This window comes from Scyliorhinus canicula, chromosome 11 (assembly GCF_902713615.1).
Source record: "Scyliorhinus canicula chromosome 11, sScyCan1.1, whole genome shotgun sequence".
NCBI lineage: Eukaryota > Metazoa > Chordata > Chondrichthyes > Carcharhiniformes > Scyliorhinidae > Scyliorhinus > Scyliorhinus canicula.
Window position 1 is genome coordinate 115,797,203 of NC_052156.1, and position 22,991 is coordinate 115,820,193.

The following is a 22,991-nucleotide window of genomic DNA, read 5'->3' on the forward strand; positions in this document are numbered from 1 at the left end:
TAGTCTCCTTGTATAAGAAAGGTTACAAGCATTAGAAGCAGTTCAGAGAAGGTTCACTTGACTGATTTGTAGGATGGGGCTTTGTCTTATGTTTCAATAAGATCATATCTCATTCTTCTAAACTCCAATGGATACAGACCCTATCTGTCCTCATAAAATGATCAGGGAATATAATGGTGTGGATGCTGAAAGTGTGTTTCTACTTGTGGAAGAGACTAGGACAATGGGACCCAGTTTAATAATAAATGGATGTCCCATTTAATTGGAGATTAAGGGAACTTTTTTTTCTGAGGGTCATGACATGTGGAACTCTCTTCCGCAGAGTGCTACAGGCAGGATCATTTAACATCTTTAAGGCAAATTAGATAGATTCTTCACTATAAGGAGGCCAAGGGGTATCGGGGAGTATGCAGGGAAGTGGGGGTAAGGCCACAATCAGGTCAGTCATGGTCTTAATGAATGGTGGTGCAGGTCCGAGGGGCTGAATGGCCTCCTCCTAATTTGTATGTCTCTATTAAGTCACCCTGTCTACATCTCTTTGCAGAGGTATGAGTCATCATCCACAGGTAGACAGAAGGAGCCTTCCAGTTAACACCCACACCTGGACCCTTATTGTGTCACAAGTCAGCCTCAAACCATGAAATGGAATAACTAAAAGCTAATGAAATGCTAGCAATTGTTACAAAACACTGCATGAAATGTCCCAAATTGTGCTACAGTCCTTGCAAAACTGCAGTATGGAATTGACCTCAAATACAAATCTGAAGGCTGGCCTATGTTGCAGTTTATATAAGCATCAACTTGTCTTGAAGATTCTGTCAACCTTGATGAAGTCTTAAAAATCACAATACCCCAACTGATACTGACGGGTTTGAGTAACAAAGAACCTGCTTCAAATTAGGAGTCTCGATCCCAATTGTCCGGGTTACTGTTGCCCAATAATCTCCAGATTTGTAATTGAAGCCTATTATATCCGAGGCTGTTCCGAAACAAAACTTTATCCTGAGAGTACCTGTTGTTGAGACGGTAATGAAAACTGGAGCACTGTAACGTTCATAGCTGACACTGGTCACGCTGCAGTTATAGGCAGTCGACGGCACGAGATTGGTGAGAGTAACAATGGGTGAGTAAACTGTGGCCTCTTCTTTCTGAAAGATAGAGAGGGCAATTTAAATGTAGATACTATGGAAAATTTACAGCAGTGCATATGTACAAGAAGCTACACAGGAAGATCAGCATAAACCTGATCATTTGTCCATCTATCAAATTAAAATATTTTGGCCTCATCTTCTACAACACACACGGTATATTGCACATATAAATGAGCATTGTACAGTACAGGAGCCATATGTGACTAACTGGGAATCCAGATGTGGCTAATGCATTTCTGGCCAGTAAATAAACTTGGCCGGAATTCTCTGGTTATTGCGATTCACTTTTCCCGCTGACAGCGCATCCCCGCCAGCGGGTTTCCCGGCGGCGTTGGGTGGTTACAATGGGAAATCCCATTGACAAGTGGTGGGAGAATAGGATCCCGCTGACAGCGAATGGCTCACTGCTGGGAAACAGGCGGCTGCGAGAAAATCTCAGCCAATAAGTACAAAGCACACATATCTGGAGAATTTAAAACTCGTATGAACAACATATGCATGTGTATTTTAACCTTGTTGTGCATCTGTGATTAACTAATGCTGTTAGGCAGAACGTGCAACTGTTTTTTATTTTGGTCATTGTTTCACTTCCTTTGTGGCAGTTTTTTTGAAGTAAATTATACACGTGAATTTCACTTACCTGTGTGGTGCAAGTTTTATACTAGAATTTCTGCATGTGATTAAAATGGTGCCACTATACATACACCAGTGACGAGTCAGTGATTTCCTTTTCGTGTCACATGTTACATTTTACTGATTGTTAATTTCCCACCTTTCCATCTATACATAATTAGACCATAAGAAATAGGGACAGGAGTAGGCCGTTCGGCCCCTCGAGTCTTTTCCGTCATTCAATAGGATCATGGCTGTCGGATAAGGGCATAGTGTAGGTTAGATGGCCTTTATATTTTTTCCATGTCGGTGCAACATCGAGGGCCGAAGGGCCTGTACTGCGCTGTATCGTTCTATGTTCTATGTTCTATGGTTGGTCCGACGGTCCTCACGTTCACTTTGCTGCTCTTTCCCCGTAACCCTTGATTCACTGACAGATCAATAATCTATCTATCGCAGCCTTAAATGTACACAAGGATTCTGCCCCCACAGCTCTCTGTGGCCAGCTGTTCCAAACTCGCAACCCGCTGAGAGAGGAAAATCTTCCTAATCTCAGTGTTAACTTGCCCCCTCCCCACCTTTATTCTGAGACTATGCCCTTCGGTCCTAGACTCTCCCATGAGGGGAAACATCCTCTCAGCATTTACCCTGTCAAACCCCTTGGGAATCCCATATGTTTCAATGAGGTCACCCCTCATTCTTCTAAATTCCAATTGGTTGGGTCCCAACCTGTTTAGTCTTTGCCCAAGGGGTTGGTTTAGCTCTCTGGGCTAAATCGCTGGCTTTTAAAGCAGACCAAGCAGGCCAGCAGCATGGTTCGATTCCCGTACCAGCCTCCCCGGACAGGCGCCGGAATGTGGCGACTAGGGGCTTTTCACAGTAACTTCATTGAAGCCTACTTGTGACAATAAGCGATTTTCATTTCATTTTTTCATTTCATAAGACAATCCCTCCATACCGGGAGGGAAGGTTCATCATCCTAATGAACCTTCTCCGACCCGTCTCCAATGAAATAATGGGTGAAATACTCCTTGTGACGTCGCAAATGCGAACCGTGATCAGGCGGAGGTGAATCGGGCACGCTGCCAAAATCGAGGTCCGTGCCCGCTGCCGTTGTGAATAGTGTTCTTACAGGGAACAGATCAGTCCGAGGGGGAGTCGTTGAGGAGTCTTGTAGCTGTGGGGAAGAAGCTGTTCCTATGTCTGGATGTGCGAGTCTTCAGACTTCTGTACCTTCTGCCTGATGGAAGGGTCTGGAAGAAGGCAATGGCTGGGTGGGAGGGGTCTCTGATAATGCTGTCTGCCTTCCTGAGGCAGCAGGAGGTGTATACAGAATCAATGTGGGGGTGGCAGTTGTGATGCGTTGGGTTGAGTTCACCACACTCTGCAGTTTCTTGCGATCTTGGACTGAGCAGTTGCCATACCAGGCTGTGATGCAGCCGGACAGGATGCTTTCTATCGCACATCTGTAGAAGTTTGAGAGAGTCGATGCAGACATGCCAAATTTCTTTAGCTTCCGCAGGAAGTAGAGACGTTATCTACCTGGTCGCGACTGTCGTTGCAGACGCATGGAGGCTGGCGGCACAGGGCATGTTCGGGAGGACCCTGTGCAAGAGGAGTCTGCCCCAGAAGAGCAGGGGCCTGCTGGTGAGGCTCAAGTGCCAGTCGTCCAACAGGCTGAGGAGGAGATGCGAAGTATGCGCCTCATGAGAACACTTGCCAGCTGCTGGACCCACCTTTGCCACAAAGACTTCAGCTAATCAGGGAGACCGTGTGCCACCAGTGTCAGATGATGGCACACTTAGCGTCGTGGGGGTAGAGGATACACGCTCCCGATGGCAGGCAAGGTGAACATTTAAGCCTCTGGATCTTCCCAGGGGCTGAGCAGGAATCTGTCTGGGATCTCACAGACATCCATACACAGATGCATTTGCACTGTGACAGATGCCCTTTGTGCCTGGGCAGCAAGCTACATCAACTTCAATGTGGACCAGGCACACCAGGAGGCCCTGGCAGCAGGATTTGCGGCTATTGCTGGCATGCCCAGGTCCAGAGTGTGATCGATGGCACACATGTCCCCCTGAGCACGCTGGCTCATCAGGGGGTGCCCTTCATCAATCGGAAAGGCTTCCACTCCTTGAATGTGCAGTTAGTGTGTGACCACCAGCTGCACATCATGCACAGCTGTGCCTGATACCCAGGGAGTTTGCATGACGCAAACATCATTCATAGAAACATACATACATAGAAAATGGCTGATCATCAAGTTTAATATCCTAATCCCACCTTAACCCCATATCCTTTGATCCTCCTCGCCCCATCTAATTCCTTCCTGAAATTACTTAACCTTTTGGCCTCAACTACTCTGTCTGGCAATGAATTTCATGGACGGAATTCTCTGATAATGGGGCTATGCCCCCATGCCCGCGAGAAAACGGGCGCGAATCACTCTGGACTTTCCTGGAGAAAGTCCAGAGTGATTTTCCGTTTTGAAGGGGCAAGCAGGGCCCCAGAGTAATCCTCGCAGCTCCGGCTACCGATACGTGGCCCTTCACATCCGGCCACCTTTGGACGTGCAGGGCCACGTATCGGTACATACGTACCTGCACAACATGGCGGACCCACACGGCGGGCCGGCCCCGACAACATAGGCCCCCGATCACGAGCCTGGCCGTCCTGGAGGCACCCCCCCCACTCGGTGACGGATCCCACCACCCCTCTCCGAGCTCCCGCTGGGTGGAACCATGAGTGAACCACGCCGGCGGGAACTCGGCCAGTTCTCGGCGGAGAATTGTCAAGGTGGCCTCTTTCAATGGCCCCGACTGGCGCTGTGTCGCAATTGGTGGTGATTCTCCGGTCCCTGGGGAATCGCGGGAAGGCGTCGGAGCCGATCGCAGGTCTGATGCCCCATTCTCCGCCCCCGCGCCGAGCGCGATTGCAGCGTGCAAGCTCGGAGAATCCCAGCCCATAGACTTACCACTCTCTGGGTGAAGTAATTTCTCCTCACCTCAGCCCTAAAAGGTTTACCCCCTTATCCTCAAACTATGACCCCTAGTTCTGGATTCCCCCCATCATTGGAACATTCTTTCTGAATCTACCCTGTCTCATCCTGTTAGAATTTTATACGTTTCTTTGAGATTCTCTCTCATTCTTCTGAACTCCAATGAATATAATCCTAACTGACTCAGTCTCTTCTCATGTGAAAGTGCCGCCATCCCAAGAATCAGCCTGGTAAACCTTTGCTGCACTCTCTCCATAGCAAGAACACCCTTCCTCATATAAGGGCACCAAAACTGTACACAATACTCCAGGTGTGACCTCACCAATGCCCTACACAATTGCAGTAAAACATCCTGAATCCTCTACTAAAATCCTCTCGCTATGAAGGTCAACATACCATTTGTCTTTGTTACTGCCTGCTGTACCTGCACGCTTACTTCAGCAACTGATACATGAGGATAGCACGGTTTCAATGAGTGTCCACCTCTCTCAATTTACACCCATTCCCTTTCCTACATCCATGGTTGGAATCGAAGTGTGGGACTGCAGTCACATGCGAGGAGATCAGACAAGGGCTGAATTCTCTGTTCGGCAGCACTTCTGAGGAGTGCCAACACCTGGCGGGCCACTGATTGATCTTGGCCATGCCCATCCCCCTGATGATACAGCTGGGGTTTAACGGTGTCCAGGTGGGAGGCTTGGGTGAGCTTGCAGGTGACCAGAGGCTCTCTGAGCATTCAAAGAGTACAGGCAGCTCTCAGCAGTGTGAACACCAAGAGCCTGTAGCTAGCACCAAAGGGGCACGTTTAAATCACAGACTGCAGCAAAGGAGGTCTGAGCCAGGTCATCCCGACGACACTCGGGAGGACACCCCGAGTCCACGGACTTGGTACCAAGTCATTCCCCGCTATTGCCCCCGGCCGAGGCAGCCACCCCCCAGCAAGCCCAACAGTTTCTGAGGCTTTTTGAGAGTGTTCTTAGCCTCCCGCTCCCATCAGCATCCATTGCGTCCAGTCCCCGCTTGTATATATTTGCATCAATCTGCACCCGTGAGACCTTTGTTTAATGGGGCATTGCGGGGGGCATGGAGGTGGTGCATGAAGAGTCCAAGCTGCAAATGATATTTAAATCAATGCAAAAGATGGTTTTGCATCAACCCACGGTTGCGGGGCGCTGCCAGCGAGGGCCCGGAGCATAGCGATGGGATCTGAGCCGAGAGCAAAACGCGGGTGTTACATCTCGTGCAATTCTCCACCGATCACGATTCTCGCTGCCGCCGTGGCAAAGTGGAGAATTCAGCCCAGCGTTTTTCTAACAATTAATTTTCGTGCCAGCCCACGAACGACCACGTTCATTCAATTCTAATCTCCGAATTTGCCAAGGAGTGATTTAAACTTAACCTCTGAGTTGATAGCCCAGTCTCAACCACTGAGCCATCATAGCCGTGTGTGAAGCATGGAATCCAGGCCTACAATATTAACTCTGGGCTGCCACTTACTGCTGTTAAAATACACTCCCATGCAGGTGTGGCCTGTGGTACCTTGTCTGCTCATTCAAGCAAACTGCAGTCATTACCCATCAGCAAGTTGCTGTTTATGCTGGTAACATTTGACTTAGTAATGTTCCCTTCATACCTTGAGCCATCTAGCTTTTCATTACAATATAGAAGAAAGAGATAATTATTAAATAAACCATTACCTACTTGTTACCACAGCTCCTTGTAGATGACTTAGGCAGGCACCCTAACTGGCTATTCATGGTGGCTTAACCATGTTAGGATATTAAACAAAGAACCCTCTTTTTAACTGCACTGGTGAAGCTGACTGTGCTGTCATCATCAATCTGGATGTCAAAACTGCAGCATTGCAGAAAGTTAAATAAAGAAATGAAAGGAGAAGAGAGAACCATTTAGGCAACATTTAAAATAGATTACAACACAAGAACGAGGGCTAAAATCCTGAAAGCTATGAAACAGTGTTGGTTTTAAAAATATAATATTTTTGAAAAATAAATCATACCGGGAAGGCACTGTGCAGTGCTGCAAAATTCTTTTCTTTTCCAGTTTGTTATTCTCCAGACTGCTGACTCCAGAAATTGGCTGTGTGCTCCCAGAGAGGAAAGGAAGTCAGAAACTAACTGTCAATGCTGCAGTCTCACCACAGCGCCCAGCAACTGCTTCAGAGGAGTACTGACAGGGGTCAAACAACTCCATTTCAGCTGGAGGGAGACTAGGAACCAATGAAAAGGGCAGCGAGGGGGTTGGATCTTAGTGGGGGGAGGGAGTAAATGATGCTCATGATGGTTCAGACTTTCAGAGTTCTGAGGTTTTAATTCCCAGCCAAGGGTCCTGATGACTTGTGGGGGGCTTCTGCAGAGCTGAGGCTATGTTGCAATTCCAACCCTCTAAGCGTACTTGCAATGTTATGCTCTAGGTGTAGCATAAGCGGCTTCCTTGTGGTGCACTTGACAAAGGGGGGTTCAGACGTGGAGATAACTTCAACACGTTTATTAAACTATATACACTTCTATACTCGGGTTCGACACTACTGTTAATCCTACTATAGCTACTCACTCTGACTAACCAGTCTGCTACAATCCACGTGGTGGGAGTGATATTGAATCAACCCTGTGTCTACTCACTGACTGTCTCCACTGGAAAGAGGCAGATCATGTGTGGTGTCCTTTATATATGGGTTGGTGTAATGCCCTCCTGTGGTCGTGTCACCTCTGTGTGTATCGTGAATGCCCATTGGTCGTGTCCTATCTAACTGATCTATTGGTTGAGTGTCTGTGTGTCATAACTCTGGTACTCCCTCTAGTGTCTAGCTAGTCTACACGTATTTACATTAACCCCTTGTGTATTTACAGTGATGCACATCACCACAGGGGGCTTTTGCAGAGCTGAGACTATGTTGCAATTCCAACCCTCTAAGCGTACTTGCAATGTTACTCTACTGATCAAAGACAAAAGATTAATGGCCAGTGCAGTGAAATCTATGCTCCTTTCAGATTAGTGTCCTGGATCCTGCGAAAGATCATTCAGGTTCACAGGACAGATACTGAGTTGATCAGAAGGGACTCACTAAAAATAAAATGTCACTCTTCCCGATGTGGGGATTACCAATAACATGTAAGGTCGGGGAGGCGCAAATATGGGGCGGGATTCTCCGAGTCAGAGTGTCCGCGCCATCGTGAACGCCATCGCGCCACCAGCATCGATTCAGGCCCCGAAAAGGGGCCAGCAGCGGGGCCACGGGAAACACGGTGGGCATGGCACCAGAGCGGCGCTGTCATCGTGCGACGCCCGGATGAAGTGGCGCCGCATCATTTTATGTGCGCGATCCACGCACAGGCCCCTACACAGAGAGATGGCTGCGCACCGCCGTGCCGCTCCCAGGATCCGGGAAAATGACCTGGAAACACTGCTGGGCACAGTGGAAGAGCGGAAGGTGATCCTGTGCCCAAGACGTGGCCACCGGCACCCGGCCAGCACAGTCATGTGCCACTGGCGTGATGTGGGCATCGCCATTAGCGCTGTGGGGCACACCCCACGTTCTGGAGAGCAGTGCTGCAAGAAGCTCCACGACCTCACGAGGGCAGCCAAGGTAAGTACCCCGAGAGACCCCCGGGCCACCCCCCCCAAACCATGTGTTGCGCCCGTGGGGGGGGGGGGGGGGGGGACGACCATGTTCCACCACCAGACCCACATGGGCACCACATCCTCTCTGCGAGCAGCCGTGGCGTGGTACCCATTTCCCCCCCACCCCGTCCAGTCATAATGTTGCCAACATCTCTGAGTCTTGCTGCTGATCGCCTAGCTCTGATGCTTTCCCCCGTTGCTGGACCTCTGGACCTTTTCTGGACCTCGCTGGGGGAGCTGCCACCCGGGAGGTAGCGCCATGCCAGATCGGAGGCACAACACCAAGTGAGACTCCCCCCTCACACTCCATCCCCTCACACTGCCCCCTTCACCCCCTCACACCTGGCTCCGCGTGTCTAACTATAAATGCTTTATTGTGTATAACGTGGCCAGCCGACGAACGTCCCAGAACGTCTCAGACAAGCCATTGCCGTCCAGGTCCACAGCCATCCACCCACAGGGACGCACGCCAGGGAGGGGAAGGAAGACGGACAGGAGGGCCCTCGTCCGAAGCCAGGGAACAGGACACTGACAGCCATCAAACTGACGAAGAGAGGATGGAGATCCAGGACAGTGACGGACAGAGGATGGGGATTCTGGACAGTGACGCACAGAGGACGGCCAAACCGATGTTAGACAGACCGGACACGGCCCCTCACACGGGCCAGAGACAACCTCCATCGGTCCAAGGCTCGACCCAGGAGACCCCAGACCTGGGGTCTGATGAGGACATGGACCTTGCGTCACAGCTGTCACCCACACCCTCCACCATCGCAGATACCCTCACCTCGGTTGGGCACATTAGTGGTGAGGCTTCTGGGACACTGACTGGTGTGCACCACAAAGTCGAACCGGTACAGCAGGTGGAGGTAGGAGCAGCTGAGAGGCCGGAAGATCAGAGGGCAGCACAGTCCCAGCAACAGCTGCCGCCCAGACGGTTCCCGGGTTCCTGGACTTACCAGATCCACCCACAGACCCGGCGCGTTTGGAAACCCAGGGAGTGGACAACGGGCTGACGGCCGCCTTCCAGCATCAGCAGACGCAGTTGGAGGAGTCCATCTGCGTCCAGGAGCAGGGAGTGGTGTCGGTCATGGCTGCCACCCAGGCCGACACAGCACAGGTGGCGTCTGCAGTGGAGGCAACGGTTTCGGCCATGGGTCAGGTTATGCAAGATGTGGGGCTTCATGTGCATGTGTCATCCTTGGCCCAGGAGAGGGCTGCCGTCTCACAGGCAGCCACGTCCCAGAGCGCCCGGGGTCTGGCCGAGTCTCAGCAGGCCATGGCCCAGTCTCAGCAGGCCATCGCTGAGAATATTGGCGGCCTTGCGCATGTGCTGGATGGCATCGCACAAGCCCAGAGGGAGGTTGCATAGTCCCTGACATTTTACAGGTGTGAACCGCGATGGCGTGACCTGGGGTCACGCGTCGGGACTTCGGCTCATCCGGGGCGCTGAATAGCAGGGCGCCCGGAGATTCGCCAAAATTAGCACCTTGGGCGAGTCTCCGGGCGGCGCCGCCCTCGATGACGCCGTTCTCGCCAGTTGGGAGAATGGCGGAACGGCGTCGGAGCGGTGTCGCACTAAAATCCGACGCGAACGGCAATTTTCCCAAATGGCGCGGCATGGGAGAATCCCGCCCAGAGTTTATCAGAATTACAGAAGGTTTTAGAGAGGGGTAAACAGTGGAAGATCGTTTCCACTGGGTGGCATATTGATGGCAATGGATCACAGACTCCAAGGCTACCACTGGAGCAAAGAAAGGGTTACATTAGAAGCAGAGGGTTATTAAAATGGGGAACACTCGACTGCAAATGGCTATCAGGCAAACATTTAAAATGGGTATGCATAAGTATTTGAAAAGGAAGGAGAACATAGATAGAAAGGCATGGAGATAGGATTGGAGCAGGTAACTCTGGTTGAAGCATGTGAACAGTATTGGGGCCACAGGTTCAATGGCTTCTCTTTGTGCTATAATTTTGACAATACTACGAAGGAGACTATTTAAAAGTCAACTAAGAATGGGGAAGAATATCTAAATGGAAAAGAAACAGGTGGAGTGAAGAGAAAGGGCAGCACGGTAGCATTGTGGATAGCACAATCGCATCACAGCTCCAGGGTCCCAGGTTCGATTCCGGCTTGGGTCACTGTCTGTGTGGAGTCTGCACATCCTCCGCGTGTGTGCGTGGGTTTCCTCCGGGTGCTCCGGTTTCCTCCCACAGTCCAAAGATGTGCAGGTTAGGTGGATTGGCCATGAGAAATTGCCCTTAGTGTCCAAAATTGCCCTTAGTGTTGGGTGGGGTTACTGGGTTATGGGGATAGTGTGGAGGTGTTGACCTTGGGTAGGGTGCTCTTTCCAAGAGCCGGTGCAGACTCGATGGTCCGAATGGCCTCCTTCTGCACTGTAAATTCTATGTCTCTGTCTAAAGGTCACTTTTCCATGAAGGTGCTGGATAATGATGAGTGTTGGGGGGTGGGAAGATGAGTGTCGAGAAATTTCCCAAGTGGACGTGACTGTGAGGAGTCTGCACGTTCTCCCCGTGTCTGTGTGGGTTTCCTCTGGGTGCTCCAGTTTCCTCCCGCGGTCCAAAGATGTGCAGGTTAGGTGGTATGGCCGTGCTAAAATCTGGCCCTTAGTGTTCAGGGATGTGCAGGTTAGGTGGGCTTATGGGGATAGTACAGGGGAGTTGGGTGCTCTTTCACAGGCTCGGTGCCGACTCGATGGGCTGAGTGGCCTCCTTCAGCACTGTAGGGATTCTATGGTTCTATGGACCTGTCATGAGTTTCTTTTAAGTATTTCCCAGTGAGCTTCTGGCAGGTTCTCCATCAATGGCTGACGCAGGTAGGTCAGGCGAACGGGGGTGCACGATGGTTGCTAGTCCAGTATTCTGACACATGCAACAATGTAAAGGGTTGAAGGACTGAAAGGCATTGGAGCCTCTGGTTAGTCGGGAGAACTTTGCCACTGTGGATCGGTGAATCGATTGCCATGGTATTATTTGCCTGAGAGGCTCATTGAATAGAAACACTAAAATGTTGAGGTCTTAATGTCTAGTATTGTCAAGACAGAAAATGTGACACAAAATATCACTCCTTCATTAACACCTCCTTTTAATGTCCACAACTGTACAATGATAGTGACGTCAGAGATTACGATGCACGCTGATATAATTACTGCAGTAATTAATTAACCCAGTTTCTGCTGATACCTGTCATAGTGCAACATGAAATCTGCCTTCAGGGCAAAGGAAAATCCGCCCACATGAGATTACACCAGTAATTCCACCTGAATGTCTTCATGGTCAACAATTACCTTGACCTAAATTAAGATAAGCTTTAATTTTTAGATAGAAACATAGAAAATAGGAGCTGGAGGCCATTCGGCCCCTCGAGCCTGCTCCGCCATTCATATAATCATGGAATCCCTACAGTGCAGGAGGCCATTAGGCCCATCGAGCCTACACCGACCCTTCGAAAGAGCACGCTACCCAATGACCACTCCCACGTCCATCCCGCCCTATCCCCATAACCTGCACATAACTGGACACTAAGGGGAAATGTCCGGAGTGATTCTTGCCCGTTTTCCGGCGGCGTGGGCCCCATATGTCAGTCCCACCTTGCCAGGAATTAATCTGGTAAACCTTCGCTGCACTCCCTCTGTAACAAGAACATCCTTCCTCGGATAAGGAGACCAAAAATGCACAGAATATACCAGGTGTGGTCTCACCAAGGCCCTGTATAATTGCAGCAAGACATCCCTGCTCCTGTACTCAAATCCTCTCGCTATGAAGACCAACACGCCATTTACCTTCCTTACAGCCTGCTGCATATGCATGCTCACTTCCTTTTTTGATAACGACCTCATCACATGGCATAATTGTCAACTGTCTCCGTAAAGAACAAACCATGTGAGTTCACAGTCAGCACAGGAGCGACAGTTGACCTCGAATGGAGCTCATTTAAATAATCCCATCATTCCCACCATGTCTGCCTGCATTTAACCCTGTGACCTGTGGTGGTATGATTAACATAGCTGCCTGCCATTGGTGCAGAACCCACGGCTTACCATTGGCCCTGGTCGGTCATGTGCCTCTCGACCGATTGGTTGAGACCAGTCATGTGACGGCTCCCCGAGAGGCTGAGTTAACCCCGCTTCCAGGGCGGGGTATAAATACCCAGTACTCCCTGCGGTCGTCCATTTACTGTAGTCGACCGCAGGGCTAACATCTAGCTTATTAAACCCATACTTTTGTACAGCAACTCGTCTCGCGTTCAATTGATGGTACATCATGACCCAAGTGCTGGAAGCAGACTTTGAACTCATGCGGGTGAAAGTGAAGAGCAGCCAACCCACCTTTCCTTCATCTCGTGTTCCAACCTGTTTGCACGTGACCTGGTAGTGATCGATGACCCCCTCCTCTACCCACAGGAGTGTCACAGACGTCTGAGTCTTGTTGACGGCGAAGAGCGACTTGGGAGAAGCTGGCTCTGTGAACAAAGAGCGAATCATACAACTGAAATGTATTAGTGTACTGTTAGGCAAGCCGAAACCACCAGCTTGTAAAATCTGATCCTTGTATTTGCCACAAAGTGGGAAAAACCTTTCCCCACATCGGCTATGCCGGTCCCCTGGATTTCAGAGGCCAGCTGAATTAATACCGATCGAACCTCTTAAATGGCATTAGTGAGAGGGAGGAATTTAAAATAAAATTATTCCTTTCTCAGAGTTACAAAGCCAATGGGCCAGGAGGAATTTCTAAATGAAGGTAAAGTGCTTCTCTGAGCAAGAGGAACATCGGTGGAGCTAAGCACAGGCTGCACTGGCACACCTCCTAGTGGCTGCTGTTCAGCAGCAGCAGTGTCAAGAGCCCTGTGGTTTAGAATCATAGAATAGAATACAGCGCAGAAGGAGGCCATTCTGCCCATCGAGTCTGCACCCACCCTCTGAAAGAGCACCCTACCTGGGCCCATGCCCCCCACCCTATCCTAGAAAGCCAGTAATCCCTCCTAACATGTTTGGACACTAAAGGGGCAATTTAGCATGGCCAATCCACCAAACCGGCACATCTTTGGACTGTGGGAGGAAACCTGAGCACCCGGAGCAAACTCAAAGAGACATGAGGAGAGAGTGCAAACTCCACACAGTGACCCACGGCTGGAATTGAACCACTGTGCCATTTTATCTTTAGAACAGTGCATGTGGCCATTCAAGGATGCAAACACCATCAAACAGGTCTGAATTGAGCTCAGTGTTTTGATTTAAATTTCAAGGCCACTCCATTAGATTTAATGCTTCCACTTAATGGAATATGTAAGTGCTGTGCCTCCCGTCTACCTGCACATTCACCATGTCCCCCAAACCCTCTCCTCTCCAAATATTTGGCAAATTGTTCCTTGAATCTGGTGATTCTGTCGGCTTGAAATATTCCAGCGTTGTCACCATTGTAACAAATCGGTAACTTTATTATCGGTCCGGACTTAATCCAAACTTCCTAATTTTGTTTAGCTAGTAGTGTCCCCCGAGATTTCAACATCACCGAAATTAAGAATTTATATCCACTTTGTCGATGTCCTTCATATCAATTCCATCAATTAAATTTCCTCTTTTTTCCAAAGCAGGAATAAGTCTAACTTCTTTAACATTTTCACATATTTAAATTCTAGAAACTTGGGAAACATCACTGCTTCGCTGCCCATCCATTGATCACCTATTAAAACCACTAGTGACCTTTTTCTATTTATAAAAGTCTCACTCACGGACATCGTGTGCATGTACGGCATCTTTAAAGACCACTTCAAAGAGGCTGACATGGCCTTGAAAAGCTGACAATTGAGGAATAGCCTAAACATATGAGAAGACATAGTTAGTGAGGCCTTGTACCTGAGGCTGAGGTTCCTTCACTACTACTGCAGAGAAAGAAACAGGAATCCATAAAAGGCTGAAAGCGCACAAGTGGGTCATTACTCGTCGGCAAGGGGATGGGGAGAGGATTGGCTCTCCGGGAAGTATTTCTGAATTGCGGCTTTGGGTTACGGGGATGGGGCAGGAAGAGTGGGCCTGGGGTAGGGTGCTCTTTCAGAGGTTCGATGGAGACTCGATGGGCCGCATGGCCTCTTTCTGCACTGGAGGGATTCTATGATTAAAACAATGCATTCTGGTTTAATTAAGCACAAGTCAACAGTTAATAGATCTTTTAGTAAAAACAAAGGAGGGAAAATGAAGGAGGAAAACTGAGATACCTGAGGAAAACTGAAACAGCCCATCATTCTCCAAGGTTATCTCAAGTTTCACTCTGCCACATCTAATCTCCACGGCTCAGTTAATGAATGCAATGTAATCACTCGGGACCCAGTTCACAAAGATGCCCCTCAATTTTTCACCTAGCATACAGCCACTCTGTTCTCCAGCTCTCCTCAATGCAGTCTGAACCCGTCTTCCCCACTGACTAAATGAAGCTGGTACTTGTCTTCAACTCCCCCCACTCCATTCCCTTCAAACTCAGAGACTCCACACACCGCCCCCCCCCCCCCCCATTTCCCTTCAAACTCTGAGGCATGCTTCACCCCCGGGTTCGTGTTCTCACTTTTTTGCCCCCAAAAAGCTATTCTAGGCGTTATTTGTTCTTATCCCCTTACACTGCCTCCTCTTCCACAGTCGTCTATTCTCTCTTTTCCCTTTACAGCCTACCCCGAGTGCAGGTCCAGTGGCAAACGCAGTGGGCCAGGGGCTGGTTTAGCTCACAAGGCTAAATCGCTGGCTTTTAAAGCAGACCAAGCAGGCCAGCAGCACGGTTCGATTCCCGTACCAGCCTCCCCGGACAGGTGCCGGAATGTGGCGACTAGGGGCTTTTCACAGTAACTTCATTGAAGCCTACTCGTGACAATAAGCGATTTTCATTTTTTTTTTTTCATCTGCTTGTTGCCATGATTATGGCCTCTGCATCCATAAGCGGAACTTCTCTTTTCGTACAGAGGAACCAATCCTGCCTGTCAGTGCTGGAGGTGGTGAGGAGAGCAGGCAGGGAGGAAAGTGGTTCCTATCGATCTGTTCAGTATCAGACTCGGGAGTGTGGACCCCGCTGCACTGTTCTTTATTTGAGTAAACAAACAAACTTACTGACCTGACCCCAACATGCTATTGGGGTGATTCACCAATGGTTGGTTTCTATGCCAATCTTCCAAATCTCAGAAAAGTTTACTTGAAATAAGAAAAGTTGGTCCAAGTCACGAGGAGTCTTTACCAACTCTCCATCTGCAGAGTATCTTTCAAGTCTGACTAATAGTAATTCCTCCATATGTCAAAATCAAAACTGCAAACTCATTACCTGTTGATTCATATGCCAAGGCTAATGGGTAATCCTGTTTCCTTTGCAGTTCCACACTAACTTGTGTCTAATTTATCCTTAGTTTTACAGAGTTTAATTTGGACTCCCTCATTAATATCATCATATATTTCCACCATTGGACTGATAATCTAGATCAAGAAAGGCTTCAGACCTTGATCCTGTGGGGCCCACATACATTCCTTATTCCAGTTGCTCTATGATATGGCTGGGTTAAGCCTTTATGGTTTTCAAACATTTTATGCTCGATGGATAACACATCAACATCAATGCGGTGAAACATCACATCGGAATTAACAGAAGTACCAAAAGTGCCTGCAAGCCAAATGATAGTAACTAATTAAAAGGACAAGATCTACTCACGGAGTTGAATAATTCGTGGAGCCGAGGCATTGCTGCTCCCTTCCGTGTAGGCTACCACAGTTAGGTTGTATGTGTCCCCAGGAGGCAGTTGAAGTAGTGTTGTCATTATGCGATGCGGAACCTGTATTAAATAATAGATCCTTGTTAACAGAACTTCCTAATTATGAAGCAGCAAGCCCACATCTTTGCGTGCTGACTGAATCTCATAGTAATCAAGATATCTTATGAATGCCTCAAAACATCCTGAACACTGAATGCTTCAGGCTAGTGGGAGAATGATGAGGCTGCAAGGATGAGTCACTTGGCAGTAAGAATATGTTTAAAATAACTTGATCTATTGCAAGAAAGTAGACAACTCAGAGACAATAGGGACATGGGAGACAGTCAAAGCTAGCACAATTTGTAGTTCTTCAAGATTGAATTTTAAATATCACTCCTGTTTCATATCTTAAATTCTTTCATGCAATCCTGCAGATGATTATTAAGAAATAGTTTATAGGCTACTGATCTCTGTGACTTCAACACCTTTGTGTTCGAGCATTCCCAGACTCTCTGTTTAACCAACTTTTCTCAATCCCGCATACGATTGGCTGTTCCCAGTCATCTTCAAGCGCACTACATCCCTGGGCACCTGCTCCCTTCAAATCTCTTTTTATCCCAGCTCTTCCAAAGACAACCCCTCCCCCACATCCCCTCCACACTTGTTCCCTGCTAAGAATTTTTTTCCCACCCATTCTCTGGCAGCCATCCCAACTCCTTCAAAACCGCCATCATCATCCACTTTGGGAAGAACATTCATTCTCCTCTCTATTCTCGGTAAATTCCATTGTCTCTTCAATTTAAATTTTTCTTCAACACCTTCCAACATGCGTTCCCTACTGAACTACAGACTGGTCACTCCCTGTTCAATTCTATTAACCTGCTTTCTTCCCTAATGATGCCAAGTGGTCCACCATGGTGAAAGTTACAAGGGACATCTTGAACCTGATCCTTTAACATCACTGAATTTCCTGTCCTCCTCCAACATCCATCTTCTGCGGCCAGTCTCTAAGGACGGCTTCCCAAATGGTGGGTCGCAAGACAAGAATTTGGAGTCGTAAGCTCCAAGGCAGCAACGGTCAACTCCTATTGTTATATACAGCATGGGGTAGAGCTGCTGCAGATTTTTCTTGCACTTCAATGAACGAGCCATTCTCCAAGACATCCACTGCTCTCCTGAGTCAACACGCTCAATCCTAGAACTCTGCTTAAAGAATGGAAAGTCAGTAGCTGTGCTTGAACTCCTGGTTGCTGATTTCTCCTTTTCCCCTTAATTTTCAATGACTGCCTCTTTAGTCGAGGGTGTCCCGTGGTTTAACCTCCACCTGTGCTTGGATGAGGTGTTGACACAGAATGTGTCCTTTGCACCTCTGAGGAAATTGCTATCCTTGCTCAATATACCGCTTGACTGATTAATTAAGCAGCCTTAATGCGTGTCTAGTGCTACCAGATGGGAGGCAGTCCTCCTCAAGAAGCCGTCTTGGGATAAATCGCACAAAGGCAGCTCCCCATCGGGCATCTGGCTCAGTGAAAATCTGTCAGCTCACCCACCCGACGCACTCTACCCTGTGGCAAATTCCAGCCCACTATTTCTCAGGCAGGCCGGAGGGTAAGGTTTTCATCCTCAATGCTACTTGGAAATTGATCTTTCATTTATCAATCCAAAATTTGTTTCAATTATAAGGCACAGAAACTGTTCGACAGGGATACTTAGAGTGTGCTTGTGCTAATGTAGTGTCACATCAGTCACAGACTCACATCATCTGGAAAAGAAGGTAGTATGAGAAATAGGAGCAGGGGGAGATCTATGACCCCTTGCGCCTGCTCGTTGCTCACACAGATTGTAGTTGAACTTTTGGATCTTCTACACCAATTCCATTGTCCTATCCTATCCTCAATTCAACTCAACGGTCAAAAATCTATCGATCTCAGTCTTGAATATACTCAACAACTGAGCACCCATAGACCTCTGGAGTAGACAATTGCAAGGATTCACAAGGCTCTGAGTGAAAGAAAATCCCCTCAACTCAGTTTGAAATGGCTAACCCTTTACCCTAAGACTATGATCACGGGTTCTGGACTCTCCAGCTAGGAGACACACCCCGTCACCATCTACCCTATGAGGCCATTGCAGGATTTATACATTTTCAATGAAGTTAAATCCATCTAAAATTCAGAGATTATAGGCCCAATCTCTCCCCCGAGAACAGCCCTCTCATCCCAAGAATCAATCTAGTGAACGCTTATTGCACCCCCTCTCAGGTAAGTACGCCTTCCTCAGGTAAAGTGAGGGATATTGTGAACAGCTGTGCATGCTGCAGGGCCCAGCAAAATTTCAACATGACTTCCTGGGCGCGATTCTCCCAGCCCCGCGCCGGGCTGGAGAATCGCCGCAACCGCGCCACGCCACTCCGACACGTGATTCTCCGAGGTGCGGAGAATTGCTGCCATTTGGGCCGGCGCGTTTGGTGCGGTGCTGGTCGCGGGCTGCTTACGAGGCCGGGCCGCCGATTCTCCGGTCTGGATGGGCCGAGTGACACCTGGTTGCTGCCGGCGGGAAATCTGCGCAAAGGGTTGGGGGGGGGCTCCGTCCCCGGGGTTGGGGGGGGGGTGCTGGTGGGGGCCCTCCGGTGGGATCTGGCCCGTGATCGGGGCCCATCTAACCTGCACATCTTTGGACTGTGGGAGGAAACCGGATCACCTGGAGGAAACCTATGCTGACACGGGGCGAATGAACAAATTCCACAGAGACAGCCACCCGAGGTTGGAATTGAACCTGAGTCCCTGGTGCTGGGAGGCAGCAGTGCTAACCACTGTGCCACCGTGCAGCCCCATGACATAACTTTGCACAATCCAAAGAATCTAGTACAATGATGTCCCAGCGGATGTTTGATGGCCTATCTGTGCTTGTCCTTTGTTATGTTCCTAACTAACCCTCAGATATAAACTGAGACAGCATTTCTTCAAATTGTTCCAACTGTTAGGAAATCTCAGGACTCTACTAATTATCTGATCCACTGTGGAACAAAGAGGAGCAATGACATCCCAACTGGTTTATACAGGAGCCGCCTAGAACGATCAAATTCGATTTGCTTTAGCCTAGCGTAATGTCAAACACACAACAATGTATACTTGCACTTTTTTTAATGATTCTTCGTCCAACAGCGACAACCAGCCAGTAAGGAAGGGTTGAGTTAGATGCTCGAATTGTAGCATCACCATAGGTCCAGCTAACAGAGAGTATGTTCTTAGAATATTCCAGCCAAGTAATCTCTGGAGCTAGTGGTGCTATAAAAAAGACAAAGTAGAAATAATACTTTAGAAAGGCTAATGTGAAGAGATTAATGAATTACCATCCATGAAACTGTTACTGTCTTGTTATGCTCTTGGTGTAGCATAAGCGGTTTCCTTGATGTGCATTTGACAAAGGAAGGTTCAGACGTGGAGATAACTTCAACACGTTTATTAAACTATTTACAATTCTCCTACTCGGTTCGTCACTACTGTTAATCCTTCTATAGCTACTCAGACTGACTAACCAGTCTGCTACAATCCACGTGGTGGGTGTGATATTGAATTAACCCTGTGTCTCTACTCACTGACTGTCTCCACTGGAAAGAGGAAGATCATGTGTGCTGTGTCCTTTATATATGGGTTGGTGTAATGCCCTCCTGTGGTCGTGTCACCTCTGTGTGTATCGTGAATGCCCATTGGCCGTGTCCTATCTAACTGTTCTATTGGTTGAGTCTCTGTGTGTCATGTCTCTGGTGCCCCCTCTAGTGTCTATCTAGTCTACATGTATTTACATTAACCCCTTGTGTATTTACAGTGAGGCATATCACCACAGTTACCTATAGACTTGACTGTTCAAATGCTAGCATCATATCTTCTAGCTTTTTTAACCTTGAGGACATCCAAATCTGTGGGCGGGATTCTCCGAAATCCCAGCCAAGTGTTGATGCCGGCGTAAACACCAGGGTGGTGTACACCAGTGTACACGGGCTAATTGGACCAGCAATTCACCGTTGTTCAGGGGGCAGGCATGGCGCTGGAGAGCTGCGCGCCGCTCCCGCGAAACATGGAGGAGCCCTACAGTGGCCCAGCATGGAGGAACATAGGCCCCCCACCCCCCGGAATCAGCACACCCACCGATCGGTAGCCCCTGATCGCGGGCCTGACCACCGTGGTGACCCCCCCCCGGAGTCGGATCCCCCCGCCCCCCCCACCAGGACGGCCACCGCAGCCAGAACGCCGGGGTTCAGCTGGGTGGGACCACATGTGAACCACACTGGCGGGACTCGGCGGGCACTTGGCCCATCGAGCGCGGAGAATCGCCGTGGTGGGCCGCTTTCAATGGCCCCCGACCGGCGCCGCTTCAACCGTGCGCGCGCGACTGGCGGGTCCGCGGAAAATCGCCGAAGCGCCGGATTTCTGGCGTGAACGGCTATTCTCCCCCCCGCGCTGGTTGCAATTCTGGTGTGGAGGGTCGGCGAATCCCGCCCCTACGCTCGGGGTCCCAACTCACACCTTGGATAGAATTCTCCGGCTGTTGGGATTTTCTGGGCGGGATTCTGTGATCCTGAGGATAAGTGTTGACGCCGTTGGAAACACCTTCGCGTTTCTCGACAGCATCAACACAGCCTCAGGATCAACGATTCTGGCCCCTACAGGGTGCCAACATGGCACTGGAGCAGTTCACGCCGCTTCAGCTGCTGATCCCGGCGTCAACAGGGCGGCGCGGGATCCGCGCATGTGCAGTGGCTCCCTTCAACGCACCGGCTCCAACGGAACATGGCGTGGGGCTACAGGGGCCGGCGCGGAGGAAAGGAGGCCCCCAGCCAGAGAGGCCAGCCCGCTGATCAGTGGGCACTGATCGCGGGCCAGGCCACATCAGAGTCGCCTCCCCCTCCCCCCGGGATCGGATCCCCCCTCCCCCTCCACAGGACGCCCCCTGACCCTTCCACACCGAGTTCTCGCCGGCTGAGAGCAGGTGTGGACAGCGCCGGCGGGACTTTGCTTTTTTACGACGGCCGCTGGGTTGGGGGGGGCTCCATTCTGCGGAGAATCGTGTGCCGGCATTGGGCAGCATGGCGCGATTCGCGCCGTTCGCGGGGGTTCTCCGGCTCGGCCCCGGACTGAGAGAATCCCGCCCTCAGTTCCTGCTGGCAGTGCACCGCCACCCATAGATTTCCTGGTGGCGAGGGTGGGTTCAATGGGAAATCCCATTGGCAAGTGGCGCGAATGGAGATACCCACTGCCAGCTCGCAGTGCTGCCAAGAAACACGCCGCTGTGGATAGGGGAATCCAGCCCCGAGTCTCTTTTACCCTTCACTTCTGTGTTTACTGACCTATACAGGACACTCCAGTAAGCAACACCTTGATTTATAAATTGAACCTTGTACTCAAATGATTGCTTGTTCCTCCTGATCTCCGTAGTCTCCTCCAGCCTGACAACGCTCGGAAAACAGTGGTTAGCACTGTTGCTTCACAGCGCCAGGGTCCCAGGTTCGGTTCCTGGCTTGAGTCACTGTCTGTGTGGAGCGTGCACGTTCTCCCTGTGTCTGTGTGGGTTTCCTCTGAGTGTTCCGGTTTCCTCCCACAAGTCCCAAAAGACGTGCTTGTTAGGTGAATTGGACATTCTGAATTCTCCCTCTGTGTATCCGAACAGGCGCCGGAGTGTGACGACGAGGGGATTTTCACAGTAACTTCATTGCAGTGTTAATGTAAGCCTAGTTGTGACACTAATAAAGATTATTATTATTTAATATCTCTGCACCTCTTGCGAAACATCAATTTTAAATGCTCCATCATTGTCTGTGCCCCCAGCTGTCGAGGCATTAAGCTTTGGAATTCCCTCCCTAAACCACTGTTTCACTCACACTGTTCTTTCCACCTTTAGAATGCTCCTTCACAATTTTGTGGTCACCTGTACATGTTTTGGTGTTAAAGTTTGATTGATGATGCTCCTGTGAAACAACTTTGGAAGTTTTGCTCCATTGTAGGTGTTTGTTATTGTTGTATTACTCCTTTCGTTATAATACCAAAGATAGAATACTGTTTAATACATAGGTCTTTGTGTTCTCATGTTCATTATCTGAGAGAAATGTAATGCACTAAGGCTCGGAGTTTGCGATTTTAATGGAACTGCCAGGGTTCACTTTCATACTTTGCATCCTTTGGCACATGAGAGGCTAAGGATGGAAATCCAGAAGCTGTTCTCTATAATTTCCCGCCCCTCCATAGGATGCTGCGCTGTTGAAGCCTATTATGGAGAGATGGTGTATCCAGAGACCCAGGTTAACGCCCACGGGATATGAGTTCAAATCCCACCATAGGCAGCTGGTTCAATTTAAATTCAATTAATAAAATCTGGAATTGAAAGCTTGTCTCAGTGGTGGTTCGCTAATGTCCCTTAGGGAACAAAATGTGCCGTCCTTACCTGACCCACATGTGACCACAGCAATGTTGTTGATCCTGAGCTGCCCTCTGAAATGGCCTAACAAGTCACTGAGTTCAAGGGCAATTAGGGATGGACAACACTTGTTGGCCTTGCCAGCGAAATCCTCATCCCATAAAAGAATGCAGAAAAAAGATCACTTGAACTGACATGAACTTCCACGTTTTAATACATTAGTCCTGCTGTAAAACTCTCGAAAAAGTTACATCTTGTTGCTTGAGATGTAACTGGGTTTCAATGGTGTACAACTTCTCTGGCCGTGGCATTTTATATTTTTGGAATGTCAAATTTATCCATTATGTAAAAAAAATTCTTCAGATTTTTAATTTTCAAAGTTTCTATTTCAGCTTCTACCTTTGTGCCACATGTATGTCCCAATCTTTATCACTTT

The 22,991-nt window shown here is 49.2% G+C and overlaps 1 protein-coding gene across 5 annotated transcripts in view; it reads right to left on the reverse strand.

Moving 5' to 3' along the window:
- Window positions 1–22,991, reverse strand: part of ptpro (protein tyrosine phosphatase receptor type O) — a 226,154-nt gene that overhangs the window by 55,974 nt on the left and 147,189 nt on the right. For all 5 annotated transcript variants that reach the window (XM_038811152.1, XM_038811154.1, XM_038811153.1 and 2 more), the window contains 4 exons: window positions 19,280–19,431; window positions 16,105–16,225; window positions 12,753–12,886; window positions 1,013–1,148 (listed from right to left, as the gene is read on the reverse strand). In XM_038811152.1, the coding sequence (XP_038667080.1) occupies window positions 1,013–1,148; window positions 12,753–12,886; window positions 16,105–16,225; window positions 19,280–19,431 (543 nt within the window). The remainder of the gene's footprint in view (window positions 1–1,012; window positions 1,149–12,752; window positions 12,887–16,104; window positions 16,226–19,279; window positions 19,432–22,991) is intronic.